Below are 21424 nucleotides of genomic sequence, written 5' to 3'. Positions count from 1 at the left end.
AGATGAGGCCGTTGGGAATATCAAGATTATCCTCAGATCTATTATAAAATGACGAAGAAAAACAATATATGACTCATAACTTCCATGGCCTCCGCCATTTCTGACAACGTCAACAAACACGTCACAACTCGTGAACTCTGAACTTTCAGAAACGTTCCACTTACGAGGACGTGAATACCACAAGAGGGGGGCGTTCACATGGACTTTTCTCGTGAACACGGTAAACACGACCCGATTTGAAGGCACCATACGAGCAAGAGGGTCAAAGTTCAAGGCGCAATGTTACGACGAAGTAGTATGTCCCAGTTGTATGTATACTGCATGCAACAGTATGTACTTTTTGAGGGCAGCTGCAGTATGTACTAAAAGTAAAAAGAAAAGTAATGGTTGACATCCCACAAAGTGTCTCTTTATACTTTCACATACAGTGTCCATGGCTACTGCATGTCACGGATTTGAAGCAACAGCATAAAACAAAGATATATCCTCACTGAAGTGTGCAAAGCATTACAACGAATCAAGTGAAAAATGTAACTCGGGCAGCGACGTGTGGTAATTGCAATTTATTTTGGTAAATAAATACAAAACAGACATTTTCAACATGAAAATAACATTATTTGGACAGTTATTGTGTTCTCTACCCCTTCAGTTGTTTACAAAAAAATTCAGACTGAAAAGTTTTACTGTAGGTAATCTCAGAGCTATAATGAGCACCTTCTGCTATAACAGGCATTGTTAGGACGCCTTGGCAGGGGTCCTTTGAAGGCCTGCAGTTACACACAAGCACAAGTGTGTAATTATAGCAGCTACTTTTGACAGTTTAACTTAAGAAAACAGATTGCCAAATTAACAGTTGCGCTGCCATACGATGTGCTCATTATAAACATACACACAGATCCCAATAAGCACGCACGCACACACACACACACACACACACACACACACATGCACGCACACACACACACACACACACACACACACACACACACGCTTAATAAAATGTCTTCTTTATATAACCCATTGCGTACTCTCCTACTAGAATAACCTGCCTGCAGTGTCCTTTTGAATTGAGCAGAACCGAAGCAAGTTGTGAGCCAAACACACCGACTGTACGCGGTTCGATTTCACACACTTCTCCAGCGTGCTACGTTCCTGCTTTACTACTCATGTTCCTACAGGACAGGCTCAGGTAGCTTCACATTGTTCACACAATTTAAACATAATGATAATGTAGTATATACTGTGTAAAGAAACCTATATACTGTACAAAACTATACAAAACTCAGAGGTCTTACCTCTGTGTTACACACTGGTCTGTGCCATTGGTTTCCTATAAAGTCAGTGTGAAGAGAGGATGGCGGACTGAAGCAGGAAATAACTGGACAGGACAGATGGAGAAACAATAGCGTCAACAACTGACGCCAAAACTACTCTTATAAAACCTTCATTTTGGAAAGCAAAGGGAGTAAATACATTAACATTTAGATACAGGTAATATAAAGGAAACAAAGAACACAGGTGTGAAAGTGTTAAGGGGAGACACCCCGGGTGAATAGGGTAAAAAATAAACTAATAGACATCACCATGAAACTTCCTCAGTTGATTACTTACATTAAGAAAACTATTTTTTGTATTATAAGTTTCTGAAAATTGTTATTTAAACATGCAAATCTTATCAAATTTGTGCTAATTTGCATACATTTTGCAGAACAGAAATCTGTGGATGAAGTCAGGTTAAAAATTCTTGTTTCATTTTGTTAACATATTAGTGACAAAGGTTTTTTTCAGAGAGAAATTTGGATATCTCTTTTTATCACTCCATAAATCAGAAAATACTGTTAACAGATATACAAAAAAAATCTGTTTTCGCCATGTTGTTAAGAATAAATCAGGCTCTGGATGATAAATGAACAAGCCCCTCAGTACAAATCTTCAGAATATAGATAGGAATGAAACTGGGAAGTGTGGTGTATGTAAATGCTTCTGAAGTGGAGATTTCTGGCTCAGAGTCTGAGAAAAAAACTAATTTTGAGAAAACGGCCTTTAAAGGAACAGTGTGTAGGATCTAGTGGTATCTAGCAGTGAGGTTTCAGATTACAACTTCTCCTGTGTGCCAAGCGCGTAGGATTGTTACAGTGGCTGTTGCGAAAACGTGAATGGCCCTCCGTAGAGCCAGTTGTTGAAAGAGAAGAGTGCTTAAAGTAGGTGTGTATGTGGGAAGTGAGTGGTGAAGCAAGAGAGAGAGAGAGCAGCGGCGACGATGGGAGCATTATTGGATGCTAACTTTCGGTGAATTCAGGAGAAATCTAAGTGCAAATAGACAAAGTGTTGTAAAATTCCACTAGTCTGAAAGAAGACATGTTATTTAAGCAAAATAGCTAAAAATCTCAAGATTGACCAGTGCATGAATAACAATGTTTTTGCCTGGCGTGTCTCCCTTTAAAGGAGGAATTGGAAAAACAAAGTGAGACTTTTATGCAAACTAACACTAACAAAGAAGTCCACATGGGAATAGGCAGTAAGTCAACTGATAAAACCTTCCAAATATTTCACAGCATGGACGTAGAACCTACAGACATTTAGAAACACACACCTGAATAGTAAGTAGATAAATGATATTTGGAAAGTTGATGGAAATCTAGTTCAGTTCACTTCAGGGATGAATTAACCGATGCCCCAAAACAAATGTGGTATCACAAGCACAGCTCTAGTGTGTATAAATCTCTCTTCTGTCACTTCACACAATACACAGCAAGAGATGAAACCCAAATCCCCAAAACAAATAAGATACAACACAGTTTACTGAACACTAAATTGGTTCATCTGTGCCATCATTTACAAAGGTGCTTTCCTCTTTGACCGCGTCTATTTGTTGGTTTTGAGGACGGAAATAAAAATCTGTAGCATAACACTCGACGGTACCTGCATTTTGATTACATAAAGGTCTTTTAATCTTGTCCCTTTGTCCATTGTATTGTCCTGAGTGATGCAAAATGGTCTGTTGAGGACGATCCCCAAACCCTCAGTGTTTTATCAAGTCATCCCCAGCCAACAGTCTTTAGAGTCACTGTTGGGTCTTTGTGGGAAACAGGACAAGGAAACAGGACACAGTATTGCTTCAACAGCTCTGGCTTTGGCGTTTCTTTCATTGGGTCTTTTACACCTGAAAGAAAAAGGAGGCCATCGTGGAGGACAAACAGGACAGAACAGGACAGAAGGACACGGATCCTCTCCTATTGGTCGTTAGCGGATAACAGGTTCCAGCTTGCCGTGTGCTCGTGTTGCTGTTCTGCCTCCTGTGATTGGCGGACCTTCAGACCTGCGTGGATTTGACTCGTCTGAGAGGATGTCGTCCTACGGAGTGGGCGGGGCAGGGCGGGGGGATTTCGATGGGCAGGTCTAAACTGCGCTGGTGAGGCAACGCCGTGACGGGAGGAGCACATCGGGAGGGGCGGGGGACGGGATTGGCTGATGGTCATGTGATCTCAGAATACGGTAGCCCTGGAGCCTAACAGGAAAGGAACAGGACAAGAGAGAAGATTAGGAGAGATAGAGAGGGAGGGAAGTAAAGAGTATTAAACATTTCAAAACATGTGGGAAGTTAAAGCCTGAGGGAATAGAGCTGATACACTTTACTCGACTGAGACAGCCAGAGACAAGAATGCAAAATGATAATAATACCTCGACCAACAGATAGGGTGTACACAACAGAGATATCCGACAGAAGGAAGCATAAATCCAGATACAATGAAACAACAAAGGTTATCAGTGAGGACAAAAAAAGAGTCAAAGATAGCCGGATACACATTTATAAAACAGGGCTGAAGGTCTGCAACCATGCTAGCGGCTCTGCGAGGCTGCACTTTGGCACAGTGGTGCTTTGAACATCAACATTATCATGTTAACATGCTAACATGTGCTTCACTACATGCAAAGTACAGCTGTGCCTGATGGGAATGGTATCAGTTTGATAGGGCAAACTTTGGGTCTGAAAAGTGAAGCCATTGCGAAAGTGTCTTAAACTTGCATTCTTTCTAATAGCCAGCAGGGGGCGACTCCTCTGGTTGCAAAAAGAAGTCTGATTGTATAGAAGTCTATGAGAAAATGACCTTTATTACCTCAGTAAACATTGTAAACATGAGTTTATGGTCTTAATCACTAGTTTCAAGTCTTCTTCAATACAGCATGATGATCATTTAGTAAATTATGGTCCCATTTAAAGTCAAACAGACCATAAAGCAGGGGATGCTTCAGGGCGTGGCTACGTTTTGATTGACAGGTCGCTACCACGGCCTAACCTTAACCATCTCGCAAGAGTTTCACAATTTGCACATTACCTTCTAGACACGCCCCCTATAATTGTTTTATTCAGCGTTCGGTTGTACTTAGCTCCACCCTCTCGTGTCACTTCTGGTTGCAAAAAAACAAGATTGCGACGGCCAAAAACCAAGATGGGGACAGCCAAATTGCCAAATTTGAGGATTCAAAACCACAAACCAATGGGTGACACAGTTACTATGTCCACTTCCTATGGTATTTATTCATAAACAAAAGTACAAAAGTACAAATTCTGACCTGGTGATGACCAAAGTGATTACTGCATGAGTATAATTGTGTGTACTGTCGAAATATTTCATTAAAAAAAAAAGTCATGGTGGCGCTAGGGGAAAAGTCAGGGTCTCGGCAAAGTCAGTATTCATCTTCTGGGGAACATGAACGTCCAATAATTGTTGAGATATTTCATTTTGAACCAAAGTTTTGAACTGACCGATCAACATTTCCAGAGCTACTAACATGGCTAATAAGAATTTCACCAAAAGCCAATTTTCAGTCAAAAACAAATAGATCAAGGACATTTTGCACTGCTATACAGTAGTTTATTTCAACTATTTTACCAATTATTTTCCATAATGTTTTCCCCCAACCCTTACCTGGAGGCCACTTAACTTTTCGAGTGGACTCTCCACGCGGGGCAGGCTGAGCAGAGGAAGCCCCATCGAGGGCTCTGGACGCTGTGGAGGTGGAGGAGTCGGCATGCCTATCTGGGTTTGCTGGAAATTGTTGATCACACATGACACCTGATGGAGAGCACAGAAAAGAGGTAAAAGAAAAAGGAGGGGAGAGATTCGCTTCAGTGCACTACGAAGATGGATGATTTTCTGGTGCGTGAAAGAGTGCATAGGACCAGATACTGAAGAGGACACTTAGCCTACAGTATGAGAGGGAGAGAAAGAATGAAACATGGGAGGAGGCATGGAAAGAGAGGGATGAACCACGGGGAGCACTTTGATCTTTAAAGTTAACACCGACTCTAGACGTCGTTCCAGAAAATTGATTAAGGCCAAGAGGCCCCAAGACTAAATTACACCATTTGAATGTGCCATGGTAAAGATTCATATCAGTCCATTCACATTCATAGGTGTGAAAGTGTGTGTGAGTCCTCTATCACACAGGCAGTAAGGCTCTTTCAAGCTGGCCTTAATCATCAGTTCATCCTCCCACCATCTCTCCTGCACCCACGTCACACCAACACAGCTTTCTCTCTCTGCATTTCTCCCTGATACAATCCTTCCACTCTTCATCATAATATCCTGCTATACAAACACAAAAAAACACCACGGTTATTAGATACATATTTGGCCAACGCTGAGTTGAGGGTTGACGTTTTGGTGCCTGTTTTACCATCTAAAGAATATTATGCCACAGAAAGGTACAATTTCCATGAAAACAGCATGTTAAATCAGCAGTAGCTTCACTCTGTCACAGAGTTAAAGCAAGCACGCTAGTCTATAGCAAGTTCAAGCTAGCTGAGATAGCCACGACAAGAATATTGCCTTATCAATTTTTCCCAGCTGATATCTGTAATTGAAAAAGACTACATATTTTAATTAATTAACATCATTGGTTAGTTAACTTATAGCTAAATGAGGCTAAATTTAATCATGATGGAGAGAAAAACCCAGCTAAACTCCTGCTAAAGCTTCCAGAGAAACAGTTACTAATATCTCAGCTTTTGGCTCCGGTGAAATTAATTGCATTTGGTGTTATTAGGCTACCTATAAATCACACATTTAAATGTATTAAATTGTAAATTAATGTATTGTATTGACTTATAAATATAAATATTAACAGTAGACAAATAAATAATACAAATTAAATAATCAAAAAAATATTTTCTTAAAGCTCTTTTTATTGATAACATTTTTATGTCTTTTCCTGAAAAAACTATTATGATTGTGAATTAATCATGTCAAAGATTTTGGCGGGTCCAAAATTAGTGTTTTGTTTATCTCTGTGGAAGATATCTGACGTTTGGTTTCCATTTCTAGCAAGGCTTATGAGCAAATACTAAAACGACGTTGGTATCACGTGGTATCTCTGGGTCGTCGGTTAGTGTGGAAAAAGTGGATAAATAGCTGAGATTGATGGTAAGTGGCTGGCAATGACTTGTTGTGAAGTGAATGCAATGGAACGCAGGAAGAAGAATGCGACATCTAGTGGTTGAATGTTATCAATAGCACCTTTAAACAAACTAGTTAAAATAGAAAGAAAGGTGAAAGAACACCGGTTGTTTGTAGATGCTGTGTTTTCCCCTCACGTTCCTTTAAGATGAAAAAAAGGGAGGGTGCAGTTTTTTTGGTATTAAGCTATATGAAGCTTATTTTATAGCACTGATTGGGGGTAAAATGTCATTGCTTCTGTAGTTACTGCTCTCTGCTTTTTTAGGGCAGTATCCTTTCCTTCCATCCATCTACCACTATCTCCTCCTCCTCCATCATTTTTTTGACCCCTTAAATCCCATCCATCTCTTCTTTCCACCTCCCTCCCTTCCCATCCCCATATCTCCCTCCCTCCCTCATCTCCTTCTCACCAGGAAGGCGGCGATGGCCCCTCCGGTGACAAACCCAGCCAGGACATCGTTCCAGTGGTTTCTGTGTTCAGTCACCCTCACCACCCCCACCAGCACGGCCAGAGACAGCAGCACCAGGCACAAGGTGGGCTTAGTCAGACGGGTCCCTTTGGTCCTGAACACCAGGGTAACGTACATCTGGGAGACAGAAATATATTTGAAATTAAAACAATCCTCATGTTATTTGAGCTGAGCCAGCAGGTACAAGTCTTCAGTCAGCCATGCTGAGATAATTCACACAGTGAACAGCTTGAACGAGCCACAAGAGGCCGCACTCTGCAGTGATTTCACAGCAGCTGAAGGGTTGGTACAAGAGAAAGCACCATAAAAACACTGCCATTTTTGGTGTAATGCTTCTAAAAAATGACAGGAACATGGCACTGTAATTAAAAAGAGAACAAAGGCTCCACGCAGCAGTACTTTAATAATAACTAAATGTTTCTACTGATGTAATAATAGAGACATGCACACATTGTTTTATCCTAGGAAAAGGAGGTAATTTGTGTTAAGATCAGGTGATGAATACCACGGAGGTAGATTAAATTGTAAAAGTCGGTATGCATGTATTATGTTAAAGCAGATGTATGGAGTCAAAATGTGGAATTCTCCACAACTATTATTCAATTTAAGAAAATGTATAGAGATAAATAATTCTGACAATATCAGTATTATTTAGTCTTCAGTTATTGTTTGCATTTTAATGTGTGTGCATGCCTTTAAAGGTCTTTGGAAGACCATTTATGTTAGTTATTTATTATAGGAGGGGTTTGTGTTGGAAGATGAATTACTGAAGTGATCTGAAAAATGTAATAAATAATCAATAAAGTCCTGTTTTATTTGTCTTAATTTGCACCTTTCATCCGTAACACATTACATCATCTTAATTTTCTTTGGTACCACTTGCTAATAAGGTAACCTTTATAAAGATAGCTGATAAGTTGTAACTTATAGCTTCATTAATGGTAAATAAATAATTTAATAATCAATTATAAGAAAAACCTTTGGGCTGCCAGGTTGTAAGTTTGGCCAGCTAAAGGGATTTTAGTAAAGTTTGTGGTTTCTAATGGCTCTTATCTAATCTATAAAGCACTAGCAAATTATTTATTTAGCATTAATAAACCCCTTGGTTACAGCTTATAAATCCTTTATAAAGGTTTCATTAATATAAAGTGTTACCAAAACTTTTATTCTGAGCTCTTTTACTTAACGAGTAAAGCCTAGTGGTATACTTTCCAGTATTTGCTTGACCAGACAGGCATCAACATACACAACATCATCATATCCCACAGAACCCCTGCTGTGTCTCCCGTCACCCATTGCCCCCAAATGTTCCCTACCACTGTGTAGATGGCTGAGTAAAAGCTGAGCGCTGCGTCTTTGGAGGGGAAGGATTTGCGGGCGGACGCCACAATGTACGGGTTTCCTGTGCAGGCGCGGCGCTCAGCGATGTAGTGCATTGGAGACTGGCAGCCCAGAGCCGTGTAGTTGGGCCTGCAGGCAGACAGGAAGTGAGGCGTCTGGTTTCCTGTCACAACTTGACCTGCATTGGCGAAGATGGTGGTGGTGAAGAGGCCGAAGGAGTAGACACCTGTGGAGCAAAAGAGACAAAGTGAGAAAGAGGGAGGTATGTGTATGTAAACTAGGGCTGTATTTGAAACCGCCTACTACATACTACTGAAGAATGCTGTATGCAGTATACAGTACACAGTACATACTGCATAGCGTGCAGTAGCGAACGTGACTGCCTGACTGGCTAGGTAGCGACACTGGCAGGTGCTGTAAAAAACTTGCCACTGTTGTTGGGACCATAGACCTAGCCCCCAGGCAGAGCGCCAGGCTTTGAAGCTAATTTTCATAGTGCCCAAACGGCGGTACTACAACTTCCGTGTCCGTCATCTGATGCCATTGGACCCAAAAATACTTTTTCCCATAGACTTACACTGGGAAAGAGATGTCTGTAATTCACTGGATTATTTTGTTGAGGTGAATCAACACTCTAATAGCCCTTATTTAAATTATTATGTCCTAAAAGTTGCAAAATACACTAATAGCTGAATCCAGAGTTATTTCCGTTCCTCCATTCATGTGAATGAGACCCTGTCTGAGGCTGGACCGAGGGCTGGGAGGCGGAGTTAAAAGAAATGCTCAATGGATGCGCAATATTGCCCGGCAGATCTGGATGCTTTATCACTCGGCAGTCGAGCCATTTTGGCTTCATGCGCCACTGAGTAACTCTGATAGGAATGAACAGGAGCCAGCCTCTGACGCTGTATCCACTTCTCTTTATACATCCATGGCAAAGACTGTGCCGTTCCAGCACTTTGCATTGTGGGATACAGTAGGCGAGGAAAACTGGTCCGATGCATACTGGGGATGTTTTCCAAATCAGTACGACATCCGGGTATTTTTGGCATAGATACTGTAGATTTTGCTTTTGTTTGCATACTACATGCTACATTTTGCCAAATCAGTACGTACTGCTAGTATAGTATGTGGCTTCGAATACAGTCAATAAGTGAATCAATGAGTCTGGCAAGAGTCAGAAACAAGCACTTAAATGGGAATGCTGACTGCTAACTGTGTGGGAGTGAAAGGCCAGACAGACATAGCCTTTGCTTTTGTGCTTCATATCTATAATCCATCATCATCATCATAAATACAGGCTACAGAGATGAGGAAAAAAGGATCACAGAACATCAACAGAACAGGACATGCAGAGAGAGGAAATGAGTCCACAGGAGACCTAAACCAAGGACAAGGGCTCTTTCTGGCCTTATGATAGAGGAGTACTGGTGCAAGTCTAAATGAGCCTTGGTCCCAGAGTACAGAGGCTCTATTTAGTCCAAGCTAAAGAACCTCTGATCTTTGGGACTATAACTGACCCAGAAAACGTACGATCCTTCGGAGGAGAGGGTTGAAATAACAGCAGTCAGCGGTCACTATGGTCTTCTCCTGAGCTCCCTCCGTCTTCACAAAGAAACTGGTCACTTCCCCAATCAGGATCTGGTTACAGAAAGAGAGAACATTTTTTTGTTAAAGCTTAAATTGTTTGGTTAAAGACTGATCAGCTTCACGGAATATTAAGTCAGTTAAATATGGTGCGCAGTAAAATGATTCATGAGTGTTCCTCCCTCAGCCTCGCAACAATTACATCTCTCCTTGGCCAGCCTGCTTTATATTTCCCTCACCATTTGGCTGATTTTATGCTGCTTTAGTAAATCCCAACATTAACACCTCCCATTCACTCTCACCAGTGGGAGTTTGTCGACCTCAATGTCTCATAGACCTTCTATCTCTCCATTTCTCCTTTTTTTTTACTGCAGCTCCATAAAAGCATTTGATTACTAATGCCATGCCGGTTAATAACCTCATAAGCGAACACTGGGTTTGCCAGATAACACAAATCAAACACATCTTATACTACTTTCATGAAATATTTGAAATGTCTTAGCTAATGTTTTATCCCACCCTGATCACACCTCAATAAAAACCTCCATTATATCTTTACTATTATAGCCTTAACACATTTAGAACACCCATTTAATGAGCACAGCCCCCAAGGCAGCTGTTTGAAAAGCACTTTTAAGAGTTTAAAAAGCAAGTCAAATCAGCAGGACATTGATCTCTTGTGACAGGGGAATGAATCAACTAAACACCTTCCTGGACACCGTTACACGCTGCATACTGAACTTGTCTGATCAGTGGACCCCTGCTGACAGAAGCATGGATAGATGTAGGTTACATGCTCATACAATATGCATGGCCCGCAGCCAGGAGGAGCGTGGGACGATGCTAATGCACCAAAGCTCATTGAGCTGTGCTGTGACAGATGAAGGCTGAGGTTTACACTAGCATGGGCTAAGAACCACCAAGTGAGAGTTGTGGGGCTTGTGTGTCAACATAAATTATGTCTTTGGAGTATGACGCGACCTGAGTGCTGCAAAGCTTTGCAGCCCTGAAGTCATGTGTGTCGGCGAAAGAGGTTCTGGGTTCCTTCAGACGGCGTTTCAAGATATGATGGATGTGTGGTTGTTTTTGCAGCTTCAAGCGTTTGCATAAATTAACAGTAACACTTACTTACACTCCAGAAAGTCTTCTGGTGCTTTGGATCATTAACTCCGACGTCAAAGCACACCGATTTTTTTAGTTCTTTTCGTATCAAGTGAAAACCTCACCTGCTAAGTTATTGTCCGCAGCCATATATTGGCAGCATACTCCAAACTAAACTCCGTTTGTTGGGTTTGCAAAGGCTGTAGAACTAATTCCAAAAATGTAATGCTCAACCCAATATCACGCCAAAGCGTGTAATAAACCCGCCTGTCCACCAGATGATAAAGTGTCAGTGTCACGTTTCACCTCGCCGAGGTGTGAATATTACACACGTGTATTAAGGTGCAGTACCAGCAGGGGGCAACAGAAACAATCACTTAGGTTTATGCAACAAAACCACTTAGTTAGGTTAAGGAAAAACATCATGTTTAGCTTTAAAATAAGTAGGTAAACTAAGTAAAATATGTACAGAAACAACACAACATAAGTACAGAAAACACGTCACAAACGTCACTAAAAAAAGACGTCACAAACGTCACTAAAAGACGTCACAAAGCTTACAAAACAAAACACCAGTCTCGAACACAGGTGTTATGTCAAAGTCTGTTCCCCCATCGAATAGTTGTTTCCTTCCTGTTAAAATGATAGTGCCCCCCTCGGTGATTAGGGTTAAGGATAAGGTTTGGTTCAGGTTTAGGAAGGGAGAAACACATATCGACGGGGAAACAGTATCCGACACAACACCGGTCTCCTGGTTGAAAGCCCTGTGTTTGTTGGACCAATCCTCCTCCTGTCCGTCCACCATTCAGTTTTTCTCACTTTTTATTCTACGTCACTAGCTCTGAGAGTAGCATTTTCACGTGGATGCATTTACATTGCAGACAATACAGAGTACATGGCATACAAATGACATGCCTAAAGCAAGAATGGCGATCTTATTACACGCTTTTACCGTGAACATTATCGTAATGCTATTATACTTGACATCCTTGCTAGATGGAGGAGCAGCAAGTTGCAGGGACATGGAGGAAAAACTGCAGCCCTGGACAAATGTGAGAGAAGCAGCCCATCACATGACATTGTTGACCATTTGAAGGTGATGATGCATTTATTAGTGGCTGATAACCAAGGCTGTGCAAAGCCTACACAAACTGCAGAGAAAGCAGCCTAAAACAGGGCATAGTTTTGTTGTAAACCTTTCCATTTTGGCTGCGTGAACAAGCCATATTTGATTTGGCAAGTAAAGAAAGAGAGACAATGAGTAACATTTTAACCTGTTTAAACAACTGTTTAGATGTAACTGTTAAACTGCTAGGATAGGATAACTATTACTTGAAAGCCTCAAGGTGAGAATGTTTGTATCAGTAAACAAATAAACTGCTAAATCTCAACAAACACTCCAAAAAAAAGAAAAAAAGAAAAAGAAGAAAATTGTACAAAGAATAAAATGTTCTGCAAAAGATGTCATGTAAAATAAGAATCTGCTTAAATATTCTCCTCACCGAGCACACACAAGTTTGGCTGCGCTTCATTTATTTCTGCAGGGAGGGTGGTGTGTAGGGTCAGCCATAAATCATTATCCCTGGAGCTGGTGGAGGTTCGGTACCTTGCTGAAGGCACTTTAGCAGAGCTTGGTAGACGCCAAAGATTAAACAGCTGGATTATTTGCAGCACATTTTTACCTCCAGGCTGCTCCAAAATCCCATCACCCGCTGCCCATTATGAAAATGACTCCATACTCCCACCTAGGAAGACTTAAAAAATAGCTAGATGAATGTGTATCAGGTTTGGATGTATATTTTTGTTATGTGGTAAAATCAGTGTTCATTATGTTCACATATGTATGTTGGCGTTGATGCTAAAATGAGTACACAACAGTTGAAAAGAAAATCTGTTAATCTCTTACACCTGACTGTAGCAGCTGACAGACCGTATACATCCTCCAAATGCACAACAGTACATAGATGAGACCCGTGTTATTGTTTGGGACCTGAATGGCAGAGCCTGGTCCTGCACACAAGCTCAGTCACCATCATTTTCTTTCAGTCATTCCTTGGGTCAGTCTTGTGTATTAAAGGAGCAGTGTGTAGAATTTGGTGGCATCTAGTGGTGCGATTGCATATTGCAACCAACTGAGTAACCCTCTGCTCACTCCTCCCTTTCCAAGACTGCGGTAACGTGTGCCACCGAATGCAAAACCATGGTAACGCCGTTCGCCTCCCTCAGAGGCCATCCTTACCATAATAAAACTACTTTAGGAGCAACAGAAGTCAGACGGCGGCTGGCGGTACCACGGTTTCACAAGCATGTCGGAGAACTACGGTGGCATTCAGGTAACGTAAAAACATGAAAGGCTCTCACTAGAGCCAGTGTTTGGTTTGTCCGTTCTGGGCTACTGTAGAAACATGGCGGAGCAACATGGTGGACTCCATGAAGAGGACTCGCTCCCTATGTAAATATGAAGGCTCATTCTAAGCTAACAAAAACAAAACGATTCTTAGTTTCAGGTGATTATACACTAATGAAAACATAGTTATGAATATTATATTTCATTTCTGCTAATTGATCCCCCGAATGTTATACACCGTTCCTTTAAACTTCTATTAGGCAGGGGCTCATAGCGTTGCTCCATTAAAGCATACAGTAGCCTACGCATCACAGATTTCATCCTGCCATGTTGGTCTCAGGGAGAGATTTGTGTTCATTCGTCCTCTCCTGAAACGTCTTCAGTTTCACAGAGCGAGCTTCCTGTTATGCAACAGAGACAGACTTAGTATGTGATGGCCTTAATAGATATATACTGTACAGCAGGTACTCTGAACAAATGGTCCTAATTGTTCCAGTTAGTATATGTAAATTTCATTTGGCTGCTCAAACCTGTTGAACTCTACAGAGGTAAGTCTTGCAACACGTGACTTCCACAGGCCTCGGATTTTTAGAGCTTTGGGCTGCAGGAAACGAAAGCAGTCTTCCCTCAATTCTTTGAACTGGATTTAGGTGTGGTATAAAACTGAATCAGAGCATCTGTGTGTATGTGTGGACATATGTAGTGAGGTGATTATATACTCAGGGAACAAGACCGTGAAAGGATTCAAACACCAAGAAGAAAACTAACAGAATCAGAAAACTATGTGGACAAAGTTTATTATCAAAAACTTCTCATCTTGGCTCAAGTTAAAACTCTGCCAACGGTGCTCTGAAGAAACTGTTACTGTCCTGATGTGTTTCGTGGAGATGCTGTAGTGAAGTGAAGGAGAAGAAGAGGAGGAAGAAGAGTGGAGGAGACAGCAGCAGCCACTGATGATAGTCAGCTAGCAGCCAAAAGGGCAGAAGGCATAAGAGACTTGCAAATGGTGTTTGTTGCCAGTTAATCACAGTGAAATTGAGATTACAGATTAAATAAAAGAGGCTGATTGCAACATAATTAAAACGAATCAAAAGGCTCATTTTAAACTCCCCAAACTGGCTTCAACAGCTGTCTATGCAGCAGCGTGGCCAAAACAATTTGAAGTGGTGCACATCACAACAGGAAGATGCATACAATAAAAAAATACTTTTAGAGTAGCAGCACCTCAGAAAGGAAGACGTCTCTGCTGGGCGGCAGCCACAGAGCTAATAAACAGCCACATGTACTGCACATGCTCATCCACACACACATAATGGCCCAAACATAAAGGTAGTGATGTTGAAAACAGAAACGAAAAGAATTTTTAAAGTTCATGAACTAAACTTGGGAAAACCCCAGAACAGATTCATCTTAATTTCTGTGAAACACAGAGGGGGAGACATCAATGTGCACATATGCACGTTTGTTAATGATATATACAGTATATATAAAGTATATCAGTCCAAATTGGCTTACTGGCATGGAAAAGATACGTTTACATTTCCAAGCAACTGTGACCTAGAACAAAAATCTGGGCCTCTCTAGGTTTCATGGTGGAGAGGAGGTTGTGTTGCTCTGGCTCTATCTGTTTTGGCGTGGAGAGGAGGTTGTGTTGCTCTGGCTCTACCTATTTTGCGTGGAGAGGAGGTTGTGTTGCTCTGGCTCTATCTATTTGGCGTGGAGAGGAGGTTGTGTTGCTCTGGCTCTATCTGTTTTGGCGTGGAGAGGAGGTTGTGTTGCTCTGGCTCTATCTATTTGGCGTGGAGAGGAGGTTGTGTTGCTCTGGCTCTATCTGTTTTGGCGTGGAGAGGAGGTTGTGTTGCTCTGGCTCTACCTATTTTGCGTGGAGAGGAGGTTGTGTTGCTCTGGCTCTATCTATTTTGGCATAGAGAGGAGGTTGTGTTGCTCTAGCTAAATCTGTATTGGCTTGGAGAGGAGGTCGTGTTGCTTTGGCTCTATCTGTTTGGCGGCGCTGGGAAGCTGCTTGACATCCTCTTGGATCCACCTTCTGTTCACATTATATGTATTAATTTTTGTCATATGGATTGTCTGTGTTGTATTTTCATGATATTGTTACTCTGTACACACAACATCTATTGCACATCTGTCCATCCTGGAAGGGGGATCCCTCCTCTGTTGCTCTTTCTCCCATTTTTTCTTTTTTCCCCATTAAAAGGTTTTTTTCGAGGGTCGCACTGTAAAGGACAGACGGTGTCGTATCGTGTACAGACTGTAAAGCCCCCTGAGGCAAATTTGTGATTTGTGATTTTGGGCTATACAAATAAAAATTGACTTGACTTGATACAGAAGCTCCAGGTGTTGGCGCTGAATTTTTGAAACATGCAGTTTACATTTGAATGAATTATTCATTTTGCTTTAGAGCTTCTGTTGTATCGCATAAAGCTACCGGACTCTGAAGCATCTTGTTACTTTACCTATCTGGCATGTTCACTCACTGTGATGGAGAAGGAACTCTACGTCCCCATTAAGGAAGCAGCTGCCATGTCCACTCCTTTATCATTCGCTCAGTTACTTTTCTCAACTACTCCCAAGCTAATGCGTTCACATCGACCTTCAATGGTGAGTTGTTATGTGCTACATTTCTCCCACAGCCGTGGATTCAACAGTATCTGGTGTCAATACTAATCCATTTTCATATGCTCTCACTGAAAGGCCACTTCCTGCTGCTCTACTTTAATCACAATAAAAGGTTGGTTATAGAAAGAAATATAAAATGTATTGATAGCTCTGGGCTCTGAGGTAACCTTGGTTCTCTCCAGCAGCTTGTAATTCAGAAGTATCTGTGCAGTACAGTAATTATAGACTATTAAATATGGACGTCATCCATAGGTTTCTGAAGAGCCGTTGTGAAGCTCAAAGTGGGTGGCTCTGACCGTCGCCTTCTTGGCAGTGACGACACAGCCTAAAGGCCTTTACACACCGTTTTTTTCATGCAATAAATTGGCACATCACTATATTTTTCCAAACTGTTGTTTTTGTCATGAATACTTTCACACAGAACGTGAATATTACATTGCAAAAAAGCAACAGAATTTTCTTCGGAACGAGGTTGATTTTTTGAGCTTTCACACCAATCAAGTTGTGCGGAACGGGTTGAGTTGCGCCTATATGTATTAAACAACAACACGGAGGCTCCATAGTCCGAAACCAGGACGGCAAACTTTATTACTCCTTTCAACCTTGTCAAAGGCAACGCAGACCAGATCCACTCCTTCCATTCTTACCTTTCACAATAAAAGCCCTAGACATATAATATTCACAGGTGAGTATTTCGCATTTCCGTATCTTTTATTCGTTACGCCCCCGTTGTGTAAAGACCTTAACTCCCAGAGCTGAGGTGGGCCCGGTGATGCAGCAGAGCAGATGGCTAACACCTAGCGACCTGGCACAACCCCCACCTGTCACTCAAAGCCACCCCGCCCTCATTATATCTAACTTTAAGCCTTAATATAATTTAAACAGATGAGTTATATAAAAATTCAATTGTACCAAGCTGTAAACATGTTTATTTCTGCTGTAGTAAGTTTGGCATTTTAACATGGGGGTCTCTGGGGGTTGACTCGCTTTTGGAGCATCAAGTAGCTCTTTTGAAGAACTGCAGTTTTTGGCACTTCTATGTTGGAAGAGATCAATATTCATGCAAAGAATACACAAAAGTTACAATCTCTTGGTCTTGAATAAAATAAACAAAAATTATTTTTAACAGATGTTTTCATGGCAGCTCCGTAGTTAATTTAATATCAAAATAATAGAAAGAATGGAGGCTTGACTGGAAGCTCCATGTTCTGCACCTGATAATGACAAGTTTTCTACTAAACTAATGGCTTGAATTTATATTCTTCAAGCACACTTCTACATGTCACCTGAGCCATCTTAGTAAAGTTTAACAGACAATGAATAATGTCCATGGAGGGTTAGGGTTAGGCTGTATTGAAGAAGACTTGAAACTAGCGATTGAGACCATAAACTCATGTTTACAGTATTTACTGAGGTAATAAATCAAGTGAGAAGTAGGCTCATTTTCTCATAGACTTCTATACAGTCAGACTTCTTTTTGCAACCAGAGGAGTCGCCCCCCGCTGGCTATTAGAAAGAATGCAAGTTTAAGACACTTAAGCATTGGCTTCACTTTTCAGAACCGGAGGTAACCTCCTGGGTAAAATAAGTCTTGGTTTCAAACAGGACACGAACAGCGTTCTTCTGGGTGAAATCTGTGTTTGTTTGACCCATCCGTCAACCCCAACCTCCTCCCTAAGCGGACTTTCTCGTTCTCATACTGACACGGATAGGTTTACATTGGAGTTAGTTGAAAGCCCGGTGCGTCTCATACAGACACTGCGTGTGTCGATATCAGATGCCTAGGGCCACTGACCAAGCGTTGGTATTTGACGAGTTGGGAGTGAGAACGAGTTGGTCTTCCTAACATCTAAATGCACAAGGCAGGCATGAGAGGCATGCCAATGGGTTCAATGTTTACTATCAAACTACAATTTCCTGAAGTCTTCGTGGAGGCTAAAGTTTTATTCTCAACTGGAACAAGGTGAAAATCACTTGGCAGCCAATTATTGTTGAGCAGATGTTCACTGTTTTCTGGAGGCAATTTCTATTTTACCCTGGGATAGTCAGAGGGATAAAGAGAGATCTCAACTAGTCAGAGGAGATGTGTGTGATTAAGATTCAGGCAGATGTTTGTGTGTAAACACCTGAAGAGAGAGAAAGGGATGCAAAGATGATGGAGACCAGAGAATAGGGTGGGAGAGACTAGAAAATAGAGGAGTTGATGAAAGAGAATAAGAAAGAGAAAAAGGGCAGATGAAGAGGGAGATGAAGAACGACTGACACAAACTGCCTCAGAGAGCAGAGATCACACGGCCTCCTTTGTCGAGAGAGCAGGCGCACATGTACGCAAACGTGTGTAGAAGCAGTTAGGGAGACTTTTTCATCAAGAGGGTAGAAACTCTGGAGTTTTTCCAACTCTGACAACTATATAGATGAACTGAAATGATGAGGGGAGGCACAGAAGAAGAAGAAGAAGAGCGCAGGAATGTGTTTGTGGGAGAGTGATGGGAGAAACTCCGGAGGCTGAGCGCGACTTAATTGGCTTCCTTTGATTTTCTACCTTTTGTGACACGGTGACAGTCGATGGTAGGACGTTGTTCTTTTTTGCTTTTTGTGAGCGTGACTCCAAACAAGTCTGTGTGCGTCTGATGAAGTGTGCAGTCTTACTTGACAAAAGATGACAACGAAAGAAGAAAAACATGAAGAGAGAAAAGGATGAAAAGGTGATCGTAATATATAAGGGCACTTCGGGAGTTGAAAACCTAATTTTCCAAGAATGCGTAGAGAGACAATAAGCTCCGACTGTACAGACAGGAACTGTAAACGGGTGGATTTCTTTTTAACAATAGCTGTACCTGGATTCTCATTCAACCATCACTTTCAATTTACAGCCTCTCCACAAAGAAATACACAAGTGGCTTAAAAAAAGACATCATACACATAACGGTAGATGTCCACAGCCTCCATACTTTCCACGCTTCCCATTCATTGTCTATGTAAGGAGTCATGCAATGCATTCTGGTAGCGTGGCAACGCGATTCGAGAGACGGGGCATCACGTTGGCTGCTCCTCATTTGCATAAGGTTGAGGTCTAGGCTACTTTATGCAAATCACAGGCGTCCGACGCCTCTGGAAACTCCCGAGAAACTTTTAAGCGAAGCGTTGTCGATCCAAAATGAAGACAGATTCAGCAACTGCATGGCTTATTTCTCGCGTAAAATGTTTTCAGAAACATATTTCGGTGAACTATTTTCGTGATATAAGAGTAGAAAGTTTACAAACGAGCCGCCATGTTGGTTCCGGTTTGAGAGCCGGGAGCAGCAGCCCACGCATGGATGTATTATGAGAACTGGATACAGCGTTGGAGGCGGGACCCCGTTCATTCCTATGAAAGTTACTCAGAGGCGCATGAAGCCAAAATGGCTCGACTTCCGACTGGACAAGTACCCGGATCTTCCGGCGATCTTCCTCATCCATTGGGCCCATGGAGCAGGCGCTCGGTCACATGGCTCGGTCACAGGGTAACAGCCGTCACGCCGTCGTCACGGCTTTCTAACTCCGCCTCCCTGACCTCGCTCCATCCTCGGTCTGGATCTCATTTACATGAATGGAGGAAAGGAAATAAATCTGGATTCAGCTATTAGTGCGTTTTACAACTTTTAGGACCTAATGATTTAAATAAGTGCTATTAGAGTGTTCATACTGGGAAGTTGATTCACTTCAAAAAAAATTATCCGCTGAGTTACAAACGTCTCTTTCCCAATATAAATCTATGGGAAAAAGTATTTTTGGGCCCAATGGCATCACGTGACGGACACGGAAGTTGTAGTACCGTCGTTTGGCCACTACGGAAATTGCCATCAACGACAGGCGCTCTTCCTGGGGGCCTTCCTGAGCCCACCTTGCGTCTAGTGGCTGCCCATCTAGCGTCCAATGCTGGGACGTGTACCATAGGACACATACAGGGATGTTTATGTGGAAAACAAGACTAAAACCTGAGGATAATAAAAACACTGTGTACTGTGAGTAACAGCAATCAGAATAGGAACAAGTGATGCAGCATTAAATGCCGGTTTGACGTCACAACATATAAAAAGCAACATGAGCTCAAGGGGGATTGTGGAAATTTATGCTCCGTGCATTTTTTTACAGCTGTGTTTGGAATTCATTATCATTAATAGCTCGGGGATATTGTGAGAAAACACTAAATTTAGCTACGCATTTACACCATGAACTGCTGGGCTATATGGTGAATCATCTGGTGCAGTGTTAAATTCCTAATCTGTGCATTTCTATGTGTGTCATTTATGCGCCTTCTAAACATGATGCAATACTGACTGAAAGTCGTTATTGTGAAAAGAAACCTTGATTATAGTATTACACCATGTCTACATAAAGTATATCACATGACATTTGTTGACAATGCAGGCCCAGTGCTCTACTTTAAACACACATATACACAGGCAGCCTTCTCACAAACACACACACACACACACACACACAGCGCACCGTCGATGGTAACCATGACAATTTAGCTGCTTCAGCCTCATCATCACCCACACTCTCTCTATCCATCTCTTTCTCTCTGTGTCACCCTGTTTTTATTCTGTGATTCGTTCATGGCCCGGCAGCTTTCCCAGGTCTTTGTGGAGGAGAAACTAGGCTAACAGAAACCTTTTTTCTCTGTTTATTTCTTTCCTGATTCAAATATAAATTGTCCTTTCTCGCCTGTTTCTTGCTCTCTCTTTTTGATTTGAAGTATGACCCCGTTAGTCTTCTCTTCTCCCCGCTTTCCCCCCTTTCTTTTATTGTCTCTTTGCATTTTCCTCTATTCCCCCCCGAGCCCCTCCCTTTCTATCCTTACCCTGCTTACTCTCCATCCACCTCCGCATAGTCTTCCTATAAGTTGTGTGTCTTTCGCTCTGCCTCCCCTTAAGAAGAAACAGAGGGATCCTGGATTGGTGCGGGAGGAGACCTTGCAGCTAATCTACCAGAGTGTGAGTGTATTGCTGGATTAGGGTTCTCATCTATGGGTTAGAGCGCGTCTTACAGGCTATCGCAGTGGGAGCGGATCGCTGGTCAGGCGTATCGGCACGGGGCTGCATGGCCTGCTGTCTTCATCTCTCAATTCTCTATCCATTGTGATTGGCAGCGACAGGATAAAGCCGTGATTATCCCTTATTATCCCCTGCCCTTTTTTCAGTGCTCTGTCTCATAAGCACGACTGCTGACGCACCGATCTGTCTGTCTACCCTTCTTTCTGTCTCTTCCACATGCAAACACACAGAGATGTACATGGAAGGACAGATGGTGATGGTTAATGCTAAAACAGATTTACCAAATATGGCATTTCAGTTAGGATAGGTATTAAATTAGCTTATAATAATAATACAACACTGATGCCAGCAATCGTGAGAGTCACATTTTCTATAATCTCATTTGAGAATTAAAACCTTTGTCATAGTCGACAAGAGCAACTTAAAACCTGCTATAGTTTC

General features: G+C 41.9%; 1 protein-coding gene across 3 annotated transcripts in view; it reads right to left on the bottom strand.

Moving 5' to 3' along the window:
• Nucleotides 1-2125: 2125 nt before the first annotated feature.
• The window catches only part of plppr2b (phospholipid phosphatase related 2b), a 54224-nt gene continuing 34925 nt past the window's right edge, over nucleotides 2126-21424 (bottom strand). For 2 of the 3 annotated variants that reach the window (XM_037765313.1, XM_037765314.1), the window contains 5 exons: nucleotides 9793-9913; nucleotides 8248-8498; nucleotides 6872-7048; nucleotides 4932-5078; nucleotides 2126-3508 (listed from right to left, as the gene is read on the bottom strand). In XM_037765313.1, coding sequence (XP_037621241.1) covers nucleotides 3476-3508; nucleotides 4932-5078; nucleotides 6872-7048; nucleotides 8248-8498; nucleotides 9793-9913 — 729 coding nt within the window. In that variant the 3' untranslated portion in view covers nucleotides 2126-3475. The remainder of the gene's footprint in view (nucleotides 3509-4931; nucleotides 5079-6871; nucleotides 7049-8247; nucleotides 8499-9792; nucleotides 9914-21424) is intronic. The other variant, XM_037765312.1, reaches the window with a different exon arrangement.

The sequence above is a fragment of the Sebastes umbrosus genome, chromosome 3 (genome assembly GCF_015220745.1).
Source record: "Sebastes umbrosus isolate fSebUmb1 chromosome 3, fSebUmb1.pri, whole genome shotgun sequence".
NCBI classification, from domain to species: Eukaryota; Metazoa; Chordata; class Actinopteri; order Perciformes; family Sebastidae; genus Sebastes; species Sebastes umbrosus.
Note: the sequence above shows the minus strand (reverse complement) of the source record. Positions and strands in the feature narration are given on the sequence as shown.